At 39.9% G+C, this 18,833-nt stretch overlaps 1 protein-coding gene across 1 annotated transcript; it reads left to right on the top strand.

Annotated features, from left to right (window-relative positions):
- The first annotated feature begins 803 nt into the window (after positions 1-803).
- Positions 804-5,964, top strand: LOC139332613 (lymphotoxin-alpha-like). Its single transcript, XM_070964662.1, has 4 exons — positions 804-1,111; positions 2,471-2,501; positions 2,623-2,682; positions 3,544-5,964. Exons 1-4 carry the CDS (start codon positions 851-853, stop codon positions 3,963-3,965), a joined length of 774 nt encoding a protein of 257 aa, XP_070820763.1. The 5' UTR covers positions 804-850; the 3' UTR covers positions 3,966-5,964.
- Positions 5,965-18,833: the final 12,869 nt, after the last annotated feature.

Raw genomic sequence — 18,833 nt, forward strand, 5'->3', positions numbered from 1 at the left:
TATAGATGAAGATATATGTTGCCCGTGGAGGCAGTGGAGGGACTGAACTATCCTGTGATGTGTTAGTCTGTACATCATGACTGTCACAGGTCTGAAAGATTTGACAGATCATGGGTTTTTGATTCCAGGTGCGTGGTTCTTCCCAGTTGCCATGGCAGTGTTTTTGATGACATACACTAGCCTACATGTTTTTATTTTTGGTATACAGGATGTTCAAATGTCTTTTGGTTGTACTCTGTGCTCTGATATCCTGTCGAGAGGAAAGTGAATCAGTTCTTTTTAAAGAACATGTAAATAGCACTGGCTGTCATTGTGGTTTGGATTATGTTACATTGAAGTTAAACTGGCCACAGCCTAATGGGTTTTTATTCTGATTGTTGACTTGTTGGTAGGTGGTTGTGTACAGTCCACATGAATGGAAAGTGGATCTGCAAGCAGGGGCAGATAGCCTCAAAGATGCTGATGTTGACTGACGAGCCTGTGTCATCAGTACTGACAGAGTGTAACTGCCCCATCACCTGTGTTAGTGTTTGTAGTCGTGGCTGTTCATCACTGAGCATCTGGAAGTCTCAGCCTGTCTCAACACGAGGGGGTCACGAATACATTTACGTATACATACAAGTCATGTTTTCATATGGAACAATAAAAACTTTAGTGAGGTGGGCATCTGCTATTTGAACTAAACAGAGAGAGTGAGAATCTGGAAGCTATAGTTGAGCACCTCGTGCTCATGCTGAAGATGAAGCGTCTAGAAAACTAATCTGAGAAAGAGGAAGTTCGTGTTTGAGTCTGGACACCCAGTGAAACTCGCTTAAATCGAGACTCAACGTGGGCGACACCAAGCTGATAAATGGAGATGTTGGATGGGAGCCGGCGGCTTACCCGCGAATGGGAAACCAGTGGCATGGAGGGAAACGGCTGCTGCTGCGGAGGAGCGACGGAATTACACCAGCAGAACACTTTGATTCAAATCATACGCCAGAAAGAGACACGGCTACGGCGAACGGGTCGCTTTTTAGCCGTGGCGTTCATTCTGCTCATCTCAGTAGCTCTAGCTTTATTGATCATGGTTGTTCAGGGAAGGCGAGGTCATCAGTCACCGGACAGCCAGGTAAACCTCACACACCTGAAAAGACCGCAGTCCTTCAGCTAATCGGCGCTGTCGCTGGCAGGTGAAGAACTATTACTCTGAAATGACTGATAGCACTCCGCTGTGCCGTCCACAGGCAGCTCGTTTGTTAAGCTAACGCCGTCGCTGGTCGACGTCTGGCAACTTGCTGCTCGACATAAAAGCCGTTCCGCTCACAGTGCTCGGACTCTTCGCGGCTCTGTGACCTTTGTTTACTGCCGCACTGTTTGTTAAAGTTGGTTTAAAGTTGGCAGCAGATGACCAATGAGATGATGACTGCGTGCTTTCCTGCTGCACGCGCAGTCAAGAAGGCGCGCTCCTGTTTGCTCACGGGTAACAACAAACAGGTAGACTTCTGTTCCCCGGAAACAAAATGCGTTTTGGAAGTTTGTATGTTTCCAAAAAACATTTGTACTTTTGATTAATTACGGATTGGCAACACCACAGTTACCACAGTTTGTTGTGGGCTCGCTATAAAAAGTTGCAACGTTTGTGAAACTGATGTGAGTGACAGAACGAAGCCGTCTGCTTTATGTCTGGTAGTTTCGTTGCTTAGTAACTAGACGCCTTTTTTTCTCGTTTCCTTGCTCCTTCCTTTAAGGCATTTCCGGCTCGTTGTACGCCGTGAGGCGTGGTGATGCCACCCATCCATCCATGACGAGTTTGAAAAAGGGCCTTTAAATAAATGCAAGTTTAAATCTCTCCTCTGCTAATCTGTTAAGAGGACAAAGACACTCCCACACCTGTTCGTTTCTCACGTGGCCATTTTTGTGTGCTCTGATATCCTGTCGAGAGGAAACTGAATCAGACTGGACTGTTTCTTCATTATTTCACAGACGTGCTGTCAGGATGTTCTTTCTGATTTCCATTTAGCTGGAAAACAGTGTTTTTGTCAGCCTTTCTTTAAATCTCTCTTTCAAATAGGCTTCTTAAGCATTCAGAATTTCCCACCAATCACAAGACATTCACTCTGCATTTTTGGTCAATGACCAAACTCATTTAAATTCTTAATTACTTTGTTTCCATAAATATTGTTAGATAATAATATTATATAAATATTATTTGGCAGTGTGGTTACATGCAACAGTGTAGCAGCAATACTTAAGTGAAGTGTTGTTAGGTCTGTTTGTTCAAATAATGTGCTCTATAATTAGCAATTGCATGAACTAGGAATGGTTTATATTTTATAATTATTCATGTGAAACAATTCATGATGTAATTACAGTTGTGCCATTAGACTGCACCCTTGCTGCTGTGTTTATTGTAGTCCATGTAATGTTAATTTCTGGTGTCATTACTCTCAGGTGTAACATGTTGCTAACACTGTTTGTTTCCTTACAGCCCACGTTGCAGTCTGTCAGCCCCTCATCAGGTAAATATCTCGTTAAATAATCTTGCAAGATTAAAGACTGTTGATTTCTGTCTAGGAGAGAGAGAATGGGCTTGTAAAAGCCGTCATTCATCAATGTGTAAAATATGAATCTCTCTTCTAGGCATCAGAATTGAACAGCAGCAACGTAATGACTTACAGAATCCAAGAGCCATGCTAACAGGTAAAACATGGTAGGAAAACAGGATTAGGGTTTTACTGTACTTTCCTAGAAACACACTGATGTTTGTTTCCCACTGGGGTCGCACAGGCTAAAATATTCCATGCAAATTTTGACAGCAAAGAACAGTCATGCAATAGAGACATGCAACCAGTTTCAGCATATACAGCAGAGACTGTAACAGTCAATGCTGATCTGACATTACATATGAACAATGTGAACCTATAATTTATAATATGCTTCATTTTGAACACTATAATCATACTTGAGACTACAAAAGAGTTTTTGTATGTTGTATACATTACATACATTCCTCTGGCTGGGCAACGGGAGACTTTACAAAAACCTTGACATGAAAAATGGATTATGCAGCGTTCTTCTCTCATTCTCTCATTTGGTATTTCAGCGGTGATGGTAGAGAGTGCTGTCCAGCATTTTACTCCAAAACCTCCCATAGGTGTTCAGCTAGTTTGAGAAGTGGAGACTGTAAAGGGTAATGATCCACATCACTTTCTCAGAAGTCAGGCAAGGGTTCCAGATGACTTGCACTGATGTCACTGACATCAAGAAGAGCGTCTGCAGCTTTTCATTTCAAGCAAAGACTACATCAGCAGATTTCACAGATTAGTTCCTCCGCTGTGACTGATGGTTTGCTAATCAGTCTAGCTAATCAGGGCTGAACAAACTGTAGAGTTTGGTTGGAATAAGAACTTGCACATGTTCGATATTTAGTGTCAAGCAGTTACCCCGCTGTGCATGCTTCCAGCTTTACTTAAATATATAACATATTTAATATTGTCTAGAGATAATACAGAAGCAGAAACATTCAGAGTCTAATTTTTACCTTTCTGTTCTCATTCTTAGCTCCTAAAGGCAAAAACACTGATGGGAAATATCTTGAATGGGAGAGTAAGGATGGACACGCCTTCTGTCATGGAGGTTTCAACTACTCCAGTGGGGACCTAGTGGTGCCCATAAATGGCATCTACAGAGTCTTCTTGCAGATCACCTATGAGAGTAAGAAAGGCCAAGAGTGTGACCATGATGAGCTGAGACTCACTAATATGGTGTATTTGTTCCGAGAAACTTACACTGACGATGTGCGTCTCCTCTCATCAGTCGACACAGTGAGTTGCAGCATGGAACCATGGAGTAAATCTCTCTATACGGCCGGCTTGTTTTCCCTAGAGGCTAACTGCAAACTACGTGTGACATCATCACACTCTGAACTTATCGTTAAGAAAGAATACCAGGTGTTCTTCGGTGCTGAATTTCTAACTCAGTAATCTGGTCAGCCAGTTAGAGTCACCTAAATCTGATTTGGGGTTGTTCACACTTTCAACTCCATGGAAAGTTGAGGGAACATACCAGTGTAGGTTTATTGTTTGCTTTTACTTTTACTGTTCATGAAAATCTAAACCTGCTGATAAATTTGCAACAGCAAGAAACTACTACTATCTGCTTGACGGCGGGCTCGCTTTAGCTCATCGAGCTTGTAAACTGTATTGTTTATAATCCATTAACAACAGCTCACAGAGACGTACTGCTGCCTTAACAATGATTCAACTGATACACTATTCCAAAGAGCATTTTACTAGCAGCATTGATAACATTTGTAAGTCTACAGCCTTTTGGCAGAGTAGACACTGTCAACTCTGTTAAATACATGATTTTATTATTTTATATGTGATTTCATGCTTATTTTTTATGTTTGGAATAGAAATAAGTATTTTATTATTATCCTTAGTGCAGAAAAAGTTGATTAATTGCCAGAAAATAAATCGACAAATTTGAAATAAAAACAACAAAAAAAAAACAATTCCAACTTCTCGTAGGCCAGGATTTTCTCTGTTTTCATCACTGTCAATCAAATATCTTTGTGATTTGAACTGTTGGTCTGACAAAGCAAGCAATTTGAAGACACTACCTTGGGCTCTGAACATAGCAATGGCTTTTTCAGTCTTTGATAATGGCATTAGAAGAAACCGAAAAGGTTTATTCTCTTGGGAGTAGGCCTTTCAGCAGTTCATTTTTTTTTTTTGTTTACAAGTGGATAGTGGTATCACTGTAGATTTAAGTTCACAGGGTCATAAGCATTGGGATTCATTCTTTGAGAAATACAGAATTCCTGATGTTAGTTGGTGTGTAGTTGGTGTGGCTGTAAATGTTTTCACAGATATTTTGCACTAACATCTTGGGCAGATAGCTGTTGCTGAAAATGGTTAACAGTATTTCAGTCTGTTAAACCCTGTGGAAAAAGTTTGACAAAAACTAAAAACGAGTGAGTTATCAGTTGGAAACATGCACAAAGTGTGGTGTACCATGATGTTAGTTGCTGTGAAGCACCTTCATTAAACATAGGCCCATGAAGACAGGAGATAGGACCGAATTGCAATGACACTGAAAGAGAGCCCTCCAAGTACAGATTGACTTGAGGAACATGGGCTGAATGATGATTGGCCAGAGATGGTGAGGTAGGAACTTGTGAATAAAAGAACTTTGACACCACTTTGTTACACTGGTATTAAGAGAATTATTAGGAGAAGTCAAGTGATTATATTACGACCATGTATGCTGTATTTTATCCTACAAGCTGAATGTGACTAGTGCTGGAGGACAACATTGGTTGTTTAGAGCACAGCGTCACAGTAACCTGAATAAATAGTCCAGGTGTAATGTATAACCCTTGAGGATGGTAATGCCACACAAGGCTGAGTCACTCTGTTGTTATTGGTACTTGCTTTACAATGCATTGCCATTGCCAACTCAGTGGGTTTGATAAGGAAGGTCTGAAGTGTAGTGAACAGTGCAGAGTTACAGGCAAATCACCAGTCATCAGCCCAGCCCACAGCCACTCCTGCTGCCATGATAGTATTGTTGTAGTAGTCTATGTCTAAACATGTTGTGTTTATTTAATGATGATGAAAACTGCAGAACTATTGTCACCACTGTAACACACTTTTTTATGCCACTATAAGTTTGGTTTGGCCTTTCCAGTGCCACTATAGATATGTTTTGAAGTAATGTTTGAAAATGTTGCACTTCATATGCTGTTCAAAATAATGTGTAATCATGTAGAAAGCAGCATGTGTTCATGTCAGTAGTGTGCTGTTGACCCACACACAGTGTCAGTCTAAAGGGTGTTTTTCCACGCCTATAAGAGGGCAGATTTGTATACTCAATTTATTGTTATTGTATTACAGCTGTTGTGAAACTGACCCATAAAATAGAATGTGCTGGAAGTGTAAAATAGGGCAAAGTGCATGCACCTACACCGCAGTGTGATCAGCTCTGTCTGATAGGTGAGGGCTCAGAGTCACACTCTGGCTGCATGTCTGACACCAGATGCTTGACGAATGGCAGAACACTGCTCTAGATCTGATGATGGATTACAAAGGGATCTTTATTTGTGTGTGTGTCACCACGGGGCTCACTGTAAGCTGATAAATGTATATGGAAAGGATTGTCTCTTTGTTATGTTTTATATGCAAGGTGCTGTTTATAAGTATGTGTGTGTTGGCCTATTTAACATGATGTGTTTTTATTTAATTATTTAATTCATTGCTTGCTGGGGACTCTATACTCTGAACTGTTGCTATGCAAATTTGTTTGTTACTTTTGCAAATTTTTACTACTTTTAATAAAAAGATCAATGTGAGTATGTGCATTTCTAAAAGGAAAGTTTATTAAAAGAAAAAAAAAAACAAACACTAATGATGAAACACTGAGTAATTTCCTTCCGTCAGTGGGTGGAAAAACATTTTTGGCCTAACTCCTCAATATCCCAAATGTTTCTCACACTGACTTGGAGATTTTGAACAGCCCTCAGGCTGTGTAATAAATGACCCAGGGAGTGTATTTTCATGTTTATTATCTATGGCAAACCCATTCATGGTTCACAGAGGAAATGTTGTTAGTAACACCTGCTTTAAGATGACCAATGCCCTTCTCACAATCAGTTGACTGTGGGTCAGCAACCTGGTTACAGCCATAATATTGTGGTAGTATGGTTTCCTGTAGACAATTCACAATTCCAGAACGGGCTGTTGGCAACCTGTGACCACTTAGTCATCAACGTGAGTCATGTGCTGGAATTTCTTTCTTACTTTGCTCCATCTATCCTGTCGGCTGATTGAGCTTTTTCTCAGAACCGTGGAAGGTTCTTCAGGATATTCAGGATGTTTAATCTTGGCAAATTGAGTGATTTAAGCAGTAATATTAGGTGTCTTTATTTTCATTGCATTCTAATGCTATGCTGGGTAGTTTAAGAAGTTGATTTTTAAAGTCAGTTTTATTGTAAATATTAATGTAATGTAATGTATAACGATTGTGTTATTTTCTAAAAATTGCATATTTATTGAATCATAAAAAATAAGGTAAAATGTATTTATATGTTATGGAGGTTGTTGTGGTGTTTTTGGAACATTCCTGTGCTTTCTTGCTTTCTGTGGAGATGTGTGGGGCTTGTTTTCCTGTGTGTCCTTCTTTGGCAGAGGCTGCGTTTGGGAGCTGGCTCCAACACAGCTGCCACTGGTCACTATCCTGGACAGGATGAAGACTGTGGGCTGCAGTGAATTCGTCAGCAGATTGTTTTCGCCACTCAGTGGTGTTTGGGAAATTCTTGGTCTTTTGTTAGTGTATTAACCTCGCATTCTCCACCATTATGTAACCACTTGTATCTCGTCCTTACGTTCTCCAGTTCGTCTGCCTGCATCGCTCTCCAGTGCCAGCGTCTCAGGCACGATGCCACCCAACCTCTCACCTCCACCACCACCACTGTGCCTCACCTGTGTCTCCACCACCCCAAGCCCCCCTATACAAGTACTCCCACCATCTGTGCTCCGTGTGCCACAGCACACCTCGGATCAGCTTTCCACTACTGTGCCTCATGCTTCATCAGTTGCTCACTGGACTTCCATATTACTAGTCTCCTGTGTACGTGGAGTGATCATTCTTTATTATTATTGTTTCCAATAAATTCCTATTTTCCCCTTACCTCCATCTGTGTGTCCGCTTTTAGATCCAAAACTTACCGTAAAACATAACAGTTGTACTCTCAGTGTGATGGATAAGATAGAACTTGATCCTGCCTCTGGGATGTCTGTGTATGTTGTTCTTTGCACTATGTGAACTCCCTGAGAATTTGAGAGATGTGCACTGGGTAATGGATTCAGGAAATAGTTGGCAAACATGACCATGAAAGTACGTTTTTTTCTGATTAGCTGGCTTTGAAGGGCACTCTAGCAATGTAGTATCACATTCTCATAAAGCTGCAGGATTCACAAGAATCAAATTTCAAAGAGAATGGTCAGAATCAAAGAAGCAGAAACCAAAACATCCTGAGTTAGTCAACCTCCGCAAACACTGGATCCAACAATGCCCACAATGTGATTGGACCCTCCCAAGTGGTAAATGCTCACATTCTTCAAAGTCCATGGCCCTAGTTTGTAGCATAGGTTTTCTGTCTTAACTTTGGCATGTCCAGGCCAAACCTGAAAAAAACCCTGATGACATCATCATGGTTTTGCAGAAACTACTCCAGAGCCACAGATTATGCAACTGTTTGCAATAGTACATCCTGATGTCAGGGAGGAAGCTGATCTTCATGTGTAACATTGGTGCCAATTACAAGTGTTTATCATGGAACCTAAACTACAAATCAAGTCATGTGACTACAGTTTCAAATCAGGGAGCAAGGTGCCTTTCTTTCTTTTCTTTCTTCTCTGCCATTATAGTGATATACATACAGGGCATACAGTAGGAGGTTGGTGGGTATGGCCTTCAGGTCTGCATTTGTGTTGATAATTGTGTTGCAGCTATAGACTGTATGAAACAGCGATGTAGTGTCACCCATAGGTTTTTGAAGAGCCACTGTGAAGGCCAGTGGCAGTGGCTGACTCAGCCAAGTTGCTGTTTGATTGCAATGAAAGTTTTTGAGTTCTCTACTATAAAGTTTTCAGACACAGATAGTCAAAATGTATGTGGGTATTTAGTTGCAGATTGTGTATGTCTGTGCTTTCAAAGCTCCTTAACGCACAAAAAAGCAAGAGATGTTTAACTGGAGGTATCCATAGCAACAAAAGTGATGCTTAATGCTATCTTACCAGTAAACTCTCAACTCTCAACAAGCCCCACACACCTGCATGCATTACTAACTCAAATTTTATATATATATATGTGTGTGTGTGTGTGTGTGTGTGTGTGTGTGTGTGTGTGTGTGTGTATGTATGTATATATATACTCCTGCCCTTACATGACTAAAGCTTTGATATCACTGATTATCTTGTTTACAACATGATAGCTACTTCATCCCACATGCTTTCATTCCTTTCAATTCAACCTTTATACATGTTTTTACCACCAGAAAATTGTTTTTACTTTCATATATATTCCTTTTCCCTTACACATATTCTTTTACCTCCAGTACATCTTTTTACCTCCACACAAATTAATGCGCCTTCCCACATTTGGTTGTTTTTACGGCATGGTGGCGCAAGCAGGTAGTGCGCGTGCCTCACAGTAAGAAGGTTGCTGGTTCGATCCCTGGGGGGCCTTTCTGTGTGAAGTTTGCATGTTCTTCCCGTGCATGCGTGGGTTCTCTCCGGGCACTCCGGCTTCCTCCCACAGACCAAAAACAGGCTCATTAGGTTAATTGGTGACTCTAAATTGCCCCTAGGTGTGAGTGTGAATGGTTGTTTGTCTTTGTATGTTGTCCTACAATCGGCTGGCGACTGGTTCAGGGTGTACCCCACCTCTCGCCCGTTGAAGGTGGGATAGGCTCCAGCCCCCCCGCAACCCCAAAAAGGATAGGCGGTATAGATAATGGATGGATGGATTGATAGATCCAGGACAAGTGATGCACAGTTGTGTGAGTCCACATGGACTGCTGCTGTGCTGACTGTGGGAAGAGTTTTAAACAAGTGAATTTAGTATAGAGAAAGGCAAGACACCAGTTATACAAAAAACAAGAAAAAAAGAGATTTGGGTTAATTGGCAGAGCAAGTAAGGGATACTTCTTCCCCAAGTCCCCAAAAAAGATGCTTGAAAATGAGCCTAAAAATGATGCTTCTACTTACAGCTCTTGGGAGAGCACTCATCAGTGCTCTCTATACCTGATCACTTATACACTGTCTTACAAAAATCAAAATTTGCTATCTGTCACTGATTCTCATTTCCCACTCTCTGTAAGCCAAAGAGAGACAGGGAGAGAGGGAGGGACAGAGAATGTCAGACCATGAGCATGTGTCATTGTGTGGGGGTGGGAGGAGCGGGCAAAAGAAGAATGACAGAGAACAAAAGACAGTTATGGGATGGGTGAACCCCTCCAAACATAGAACATTTCCTCTGTCTGCATGCTTGACCTTTCCCTCTGCAGCTGCAGGATGTGTGCCCTTTGGTCCTGGACGTTAAAGCTGCTTGATAATGGCCATTTATTGTCAAATTCTTTCAAAGCATTGGGAAACTGTGGTCAACCTACGCTTCCTCTGCATCACTCATTACAAGTGATGCAATTCTTGGCTGGCCATTTGTAAGCCCAATTACTGTAAATCTTCCTCAAGAGGTCAGAAGTCATATGTGACTAATCTTTCAGCTCCCACATTAATAAGCATTAACTAAACTAAACCACATCTCTGGTTCTACCACAGATAAGAACCAGAGTCATACTGTATGGTGTGTGTTTAAAGCTGCAGTAGGTAAGATGGAGAAGAGAGCAGACTTAGCCTGAAAATTTGAACCAACACAAGTTCCACGTCACTCCCCCTCCCTCTCCACTGCACTCATGCCCCGCCTCCAAGCCCCTCCTCCCTGCTGCATCTGCGTGGCTGCCGTGGCAACCAGTAATGTTAGCCTTAGCATCGGAAACAAGCTAGCTCTGCCCAGCCTCTACATCATAGTTGTTAACATACGGTACGCTCTGCGGAGTGTCACTGTAACAATCACCATATTAGCTTTCTGGTTATTTGTTGTCTTAGTCGTATGCTGTTGTTGGCAGCGGCGGTATGGGCAGTTCCTCCTTCGCAGGTGGCTGTTGCTCTGCCATAGCTTTCACTAGCCTCCTGACGCCGCTCACAGAGCTGTTTGACTGAGCGGCAGCTGGCAGCATGAGTGGAGGGAGGGGGCGGTTCACAGCGTGTGTGAGTAGTGATTGACAGATGTGAGACACTTCCTCAGATGCTCCTCTGGCTCTGATTGGTTGTTTTGTGTCAGGTGCAGTGGATTCTTGCAAATCGCAGTAGGAGCAGTAGGTGGGACCAATGGAGCCTTTTTTTTTTTTTTCACAGATTACATGTTTCATGTACTGCTGTCTGGGCATAAGGACAGTTTTAGGGAAAAAAATATGACAAAAAATTACTTGTATATAAGTTACCTACTGCAGCTTTAAACCAAGGCTGAATTTTGTTCACATTATTTCCAATTCACACTCTTTCAAAGGAAAAATGAGGTCAACCTTACTGGAAAACTGTATTATTATTAGAAGTAGTATTGTTTTTATAATATAGGCAACCTGAAGACACAGAGGAACTAAGCAGCTGTTTTTGGCTTTGCTGCCATCAATTTAATAAGATGTAAATTAGAGGGTTCTTTTTTTTAATTATTTTATTTTGTGCCTTACATCAATCAACAAATTTGTGCATATAGTCATGACAGATCTAATAATGAGACTGTTTAAAAAATGTATTATTTTACTGTTTTATTTTTCCTTTTTGAACCAACATTGTATGTCTTCTTACTTTTCTTGTTACTTCTCCCTCAACACTATATTTTTGGTCACGTTAATGGTGTGGCTCTAGGTGTGGCAATGTTGGTCTACACTAAAACATCAAAACAACTACTGGATGGACTGCCATGGAATTTGGCATATTTGTACACATCAGGATGAATAGGAATATATTCAGTCTGTTAAATTTATCAGGTCAAAATGTTACTTTGTGCAGTCCTTGTCCAGGGAATGTAAAAATGTTGGAAAGTCTCTGCTTCATACTAATTGTCTATTCTGTATTTGTTGGCATTAAACAATTGTTTGATACCATTGTATCAAACCATGATACCATTATTTCACTTACTGCTGGATTTATCCATATTTTTGTTGTTTCTGATTGTATTTAATCAACACTCCATGAAATCAATGGATAGTTACAGCAAGGTTCTTCAATACAAATTTGCAATGTGCAGTTTTATGCAGAGGAGCATTCAGCTTCTCTCCAACTTCACTACGTTTTAATCTAGTTTTGATGTTCCTTGGGTGTCTCACTCTCAAACTCATGTTTGTTTTATTTATTTTGTTGATCTACTATTATCTAGTTTATTATTTAGTTTAACATCATACACTATGTGTGGTCCCTAAAGAGTCAGAACTGTTGTTTAGCTTGTACCTCTATAGGCCATACTATCCAGCATCACAACATTAAAACAGTGACAGGCCACCACAAACTCCAACAGAATGTTTGTTTGTCCTTTCATTTCATTCTCTCTCCTATTTTCTTTAGAAGTTGAAACCCTCTCAGCTCAGCCTGCTTCATTCCAATGGTAACATCTAAAACTGGGGAGGCAGCTTTTGTTTTTTATGATCTTAGTTCCTGGAATACTTTGCTAGATTGCATTAGATGTGTGACCACTATCCAAAAGCAGACTCCTCTACATTTGATTAATTTTGATTGACTGATTTGATCAATTAAGAGACTTTTACCAATTCACTGAAATCAGTGGGTCTAAGACATCCAGGAAGATCAGCCATCACAATGGATTATCATGGAAATCTTATCACAGATTCTGATCTCTAAGTTTCACTTGCCACCTACACATTTTGAAGCTCAGCTCCACTATTTCAAGTATGTACAGTGCATACCTTTGTGTGTGGGCTGGCCAAGAAAAAATACACTGTGACAGCAGTGCTATGTGTGAAATACAGAGTGAAAGCAAGGAGATTGAATTATTTAGTTTTTTGAAGTGTTAGTATATACATTTTATACTTTCAAATTCTTATAATTCATCTGTAACACAAAAATACATGGTGAGCTCACACAAAACAAAAACTACAAGAACCCCACCTCACATACAGAAACCACCTCAGGACATAAAGTAAATTAACAAATAGTAACAAAAAATAAAAACTCAAATTAAGTGTTTTTGACATGAGTCATGATGACTTCCTTACAGTGTCCATACCATGCTTCCTTTGGCCCCCTAAGCTACAGGATCAACAGCCTGTTGGTCTCACCAAAACCGGCACCCTAACAGAAACTAGGTTTCTGTCCATGAAATATTACTTGGAAGTCCTCTTTGGATGATGTACTGCAATCACCTCTGATGTCCGACTTAACTCTCTGTGCAGTCATAAAATGTTCTCGGCCTTATATGCCATTTGACTTTGAAATGTAGGCGTGTGCAGCAGAAATCATTTTGATGAGTCATGTTGAATTCTTTTCATGTTCACTTCCCACCACATCACTTTCTTCCCTGTGTAGTCCTCAAGGAACACAGTATTTTAGTAAGGACTTCTAAACCTGTGAAAATAGTTGAGTAATGTGCTCTGTAGCTCTGATGGGAGCTTTCAATGATGACGACATCTTGGCCTTTGCTGCTTTGATTTTGACAGTCCTTCTTTAATTTGTCTCTTGTGAGCCCTGTAACTCAATGAAAGTGCAACACTAAGTTACTGGAGTAACCCTTTAAGTAATCGAGAGAACAAGAACCGGTGTAAGAATATTATTAAAACTGAAATCAACTGAAGTCATTCTAGCAATTCTTATTGCATACATTTCCTGCAAGACAAGCCAGTCATGCATTTCAAATTTTGTGGCAGGATATAACCACCGAGAATTCTCATACTCTTTTTTTCTTTTTCAAAAAGAATAATAAGAATAAAATAAAATTAATTAATTTAGTTTTGGTTTGTTTGTTCTTTTTTCTTTTTTTTGCAATTGTACAAGAGCACAAAGGGGCCATAGGGGGAAACAAAAAACTAAAGGGACAAATAAATAAAAATGAAATTGCAGAAATAAAAACAGGTAAAAATAATTAAAAAAAATACATATTCAAGCATGTAAATTGCCATCATTGTGTAACATTAATTCCAGCTGACTTCTTGTAGCTGTGCATGGATATTCAAAGTATAGTGTTATTAGATAGAGGATAGGTTCTCAACCAATTCTACAAAGGGGAACCAGGTCCCCTAAACTAAACTGAGCTCTGTGTCCTAACCACAGCAGCCTACTGCATGTCATCCCCACTCTCTACTCCCTTTCCTGCTTCACTCCGGCTGCACTGTTAAATAAAGCCAAAAAGCCAAAAATAGAAATAAACTTATCTCAGGATTTGTTTCTATGATGCCTGAGATAGCACTTAACCCAAAGTTTAAATGAGGGGGGATTCATTGATTGTCACTGCAAGAGAATGAGTCTCTGAGCTAGCAGAAGAGCAAATCAGATGGGGTTTCTTGAAGGACAGTCAGTCTATAAGTTGTTCTAAAGGAAGCAACATCAACAAAAGCAATAATGGTGGTTGGGCTCTATTGTCTTCTCACATGAGTGCAAGAATTCTTCATAAATCTGTGCCAAGAATTGACCCTTCACAAAGCCCCACCACACTTTCTGTTCTGCATATATGGATTTTACAGTGTAAAGTTGGCAGACTTGCCATCAAAATTGACAGTTATTTTTGAAACAATCAGTCTTCAATCCCTCACAGAAGTAAACAAAAGCAGGCCTCTCATTCTGGGCTGGATTTTGTTGGCTAAAATGTTCCTCACTAGCAGATTTCAGCTGAGCAGTCTGTCTCCAGCTGATGTTTCAATTTGACACTGTAAAATGAGAACCCTGTAAAAGGGTCTTAAACATGTACTTGATGGCTGCATATATAATATAACCCTAAAAGACTGAGGCTAAAGCTACATGTCCCTGGCATCACTTCTTCACCAGGTGATGATTCATGTAATATATGTACGGTAGCAGCATTGTTTGTGTATTTCAGTCTCGAGCTAGTTTCCCCTATAGCATAGTATTAAAATAAAAACTAATAAATTGTAGGCTAATTAACATGTAATTCATTATAACATTCACCATCCCTTGAATTGTTCTGGTGCTTATAATAGAAGAAAATAAAATAAATAATATAGTGGTGAGGTCGAGGCTATGCTTTGTTGTTTGCATTTTCACACAGTGTGCTTCACTTTTAGGTGAGAAGGATTTGAGGATGTAAGGAATAAGCCATGAGCTTGAAAAATGCAGTGGTATCAAATTTTGTATGTTCTGTGAAGCAACAGAGGCCACACCAATCAGACAGGGTTTATACTGTAGGTAAATACGTGGAAATACTCGTGTCTTACTGGCTGACGGGTCTGTCAGTTCTTCAGTTGATGGGTTTATCACTGTTAGCTCAGTCTGCCAGTCAAAACGAGAAGGAGAGGTTCAAATTTAAATTTCATGGCGGCTCAGACTAAAAACACAAGCAAATGAAACGTTAGCCATTCAAATGGCAGAATGTTCTGACAGAGAATGCAGATTCTATGGTAAATCAAATCTAAAGCCTTCCTTCACCAGTTTTCTTATTTTTGAGCAATATGTAGCCCCACATGCAAGAAAAAATGCAGTGAAATGATCTGAGAAGTATGCTCCTAAACGTTTTTTGATTGAGAAGAATCTGGGCTCAGCCCCTGATGGTTAGCAGTCCAGCCAATGCCCCTGGTGCCAGGCCTGAATAGGTGTTTCTCTATGTGACCTGTAACCACAAAATAATTCAGAAAGCTAATAACATGCCCATTGCCTTGGACTTAATTGGTTAATACAGTAGTGGATAGTTAGCCAGACATGCCAACATTTGCATTTTAGTTAGAGCACATAAAGACAAAGTTTAGTCCATTCCTCAACTTATATTTTAGGTTTTTGAAAGAGTACAAAAAGACAGCACACTCCAGATTCTCCAGTATCGCTCTTCTTAGATCCTCATGCACACCGCATCAACATGGAGAAAAATGCAAATGGATGCATTTTTGGATGGTTTTTGACCTCTTATGCCACTGTGCTTGCTTTTTGTAACCTGCTTGCTGTAAGGACTAAATTTCCCTGGTGTGGGATCAGTAAAGTCCTATCTTATCTTATCTTATCTTATCTTATCTTATCTTATCTTATCTTATCTTATCTTATCTTATCTTATCTTATCTTATTTTAACATAATGGCCTTGCTGACTGGGCTGTGGTGGCACATTGACCATTTTGGCCAATACACCCTGAATATATTTGTGTATTCACATTTGTATTGGCTAAATGGCGCAGCACCTTGAACTGAATGAGACCGTTCAGTTGACTCAGTTGTGTTGTCAAGTATCATCAGAAAGCACATTGAACTCCTGTCCTCATGCTAGTCTGGAGTTGTCCCACAAGGTTAGGTTGATGTGTATTTGTAGTCAAAGCTAAATATTAGCCATAAATCTTAGGACTGAAAATGCGACTCTCTGTCTTGGTTTAAGTGCGAGAAACTTTCTCCAGTCTAAGAAAACACACAGGTCACCAGGTTGGATTCAGCGCAGGGTTAAGAAAGCAATCTGAAAATTATGAACTAATTTACTGTGGTATGTTTTCATTTATAATTCAGATTTTCAATCATGATACTATCACCTGTTACCAATGAACCTATTTACCCGTGGAATGTTCCAAACAGGTGTTTTTTAAACATTTCAAGGCATGTTATTGTCCTTTTTACAATGAAGCATTGTGTGTGATGAGTCATTGCCAGCAAAGTAACAATGTTGAAGGATAATGTTGAACTTGTAAGCAGTAGAAATGCTGGGAGGACTAGCTCCAACTCCTTCCAACAGGCAGATAGGTGTTACCCATCTCTCAGGTAACTGTTCATCTTTCAGATAATCATGAAAATCCACATTTAAATATCTTTTTTAAAGCATAATGGGATGCAGCACAGTAGTGGTGGTTTGCTATCAGCCGTGTTATTGTCTACATCTGCTTTACAATACCAGTAACTGACTAGGCTGTGCCAAGTACAATGCAAAATACATTGATTTAACAGTGTCATACATCATACTGAATTTGCTGAATTTCTCTTTTGTGTTTTCATTGATAGAATGCAGAGATGTTCACAGCATTTCACTTTCAACCAGGTATCTGATTCTGACCACGTAACTGTAAGTCACTTACTTGATCTAGGAACTAGTTAAATGAGTCCTTGTTGATCTGATATTTTGAAGCACGTGGCTGTCTAGTGGTGACTTTAGGATTCACTGTGTGTACCTTGTCTAAATATTAGCTAATTTGCCTCAGCTGGAGAATTTTCTAAAACAAACAATCATGGAATGAGGCAACTCAATTCAACTAAATTTATCTAAATTGTAGTGACAAATGGATTTGCAGCTAAAACAGTAAAATGATGCTTTTTCCTTCACTTTTGTTCTGACTCATTGGGGAAGAGAAAGCTACAGTTGTGTTCAAAATAATAGCAGTCCCACATCACTAGAAAGATAAATCACTGTTTTTGTTAGAATTTCAACTTCCACACTGCAAGTAAGTTTCTAGAAGGTTTAGTAAAGGTATAGAAAACCAACAGACCCAACAGGCATGACGTGCATGCTGCTGATTCTGTGAAACTGAATCATTAACTGAAAGGGATAGCAGTGCTGAGTTCACTTAGTGAGGTCATTGATTCTGTGAAAAAAATAGGTGTTAAACAGGCGGCCCTTATTTAAGGATCAAGGCAACTGACGCTGCATATGCTGGCTGTGCATTTGTCCTTGAAAAACAGAGTAAAATGGGTCGTTCAAGACACTGTTCAGAAGAAGAGCGTTCTTTGATTAAGAAATTAATAAAAGAGGGGAAAACCTATAAAGAAGTGCAGAAAATGATAGGCTGTTCAGCTAAAATGATATCAAACGCTTTAAAATGGCAGCCAAAACCAGAAAGGCGAGGAAGAAAAAGAAAAATGACTATTCGAATGGATCGGAGAATAACCAAACTGGCAAAGGCTCAGCCAATGATCAGCTCCAGGAGGATCAAAGATCTAAGGTTGCCTGTGAGTAACAATCAGACGACGTCTATGTGAAGCCAAGCTACCAGCAAGAAGCCCCCGCAAAGTCCCATTGTTAATAAAAAGACATGTGGTGAAGCGGTTCCAATTTGCCAAAGAACACATTGACTGGCCTAAAAAGAAATGGCGTAATATTTTGTGGACTGATGAGAGTGAGATTGTTCTTTTTGGGTCTAAGGGCCACAGACAGTTTGTCAGACGTCCAGCAAACACTGAATTCAAACCACAGTACACAGTGAAGACAGTGAAGCATGGTGGTGCAAGCATCATGATATGGGGATGTCATGTTGCCGTATGCTGAAGAGGAAATGCCTTTGAAATGGGTGTTTCAACAAGACAATGACCCCAAACACACCAGCAAGCGAGCAAAATCATGGTTCCAGACAAACAGCATTCAAGTAATGGAGTGGCCAGCACAATCCCCGGACCTTAATCCCATAGAAAACTTGTGGGCTGACATAAAAAATGCTGTTCATGAGGCAAAACCAAGAAATGCAGAGGAATTGTGGAATGTAGTACAATTGTCCTGGGCTGCAATACCTGTTGACCGGCGCCAGAAGCTGGTCGACTCCATGCACCACAGATGTGAAGCAGTTATCAGGAACCGCGGTTATGCAACTAAATATTAATTTATGATTCCCAGGAAAGTTGAATCTTCAAGCATTTCTTAGTTTATACAGTATATTTTTGAGTTTGTAAAGACAGATGTCAACACTGCTATTTTTTTGAACATTATATTTCTTGACTTTCTGTAAAATATTATCAAATTCAATTACTTTTTCCAGTTTTCTTGCTTTGAAATAGAATGTGCAGTGTCCCCAATGCATTTGTGTTCATTAAAATACAATTTATTTGAAGAATTTTGACGTTTACTCACCTTTTTAAACACACTGCTATTATTTTTTACCACAACTGTACATATGGACCCTCGATCTGATTTAAAGTGACAAATCCCAGTGTTGACAGATATGATTTGATTTTTTCTCTCATTTTCCATGACTGGAAAATTGGTCACCTGTTTTCCTGGTTATCCAGGATGCATGGGAACCCAGAATACTTACTGTGAAAAATGTAGTTGACAAAATGAAAACTGGAAAAGAGTAAAGAAATTTCAATAAGAT

This window comes from Chaetodon trifascialis, chromosome 6 (genome assembly GCF_039877785.1).
Source record: "Chaetodon trifascialis isolate fChaTrf1 chromosome 6, fChaTrf1.hap1, whole genome shotgun sequence".
In the NCBI taxonomy this organism is placed as follows: Eukaryota; Metazoa; Chordata; class Actinopteri; order Chaetodontiformes; family Chaetodontidae; genus Chaetodon; species Chaetodon trifascialis.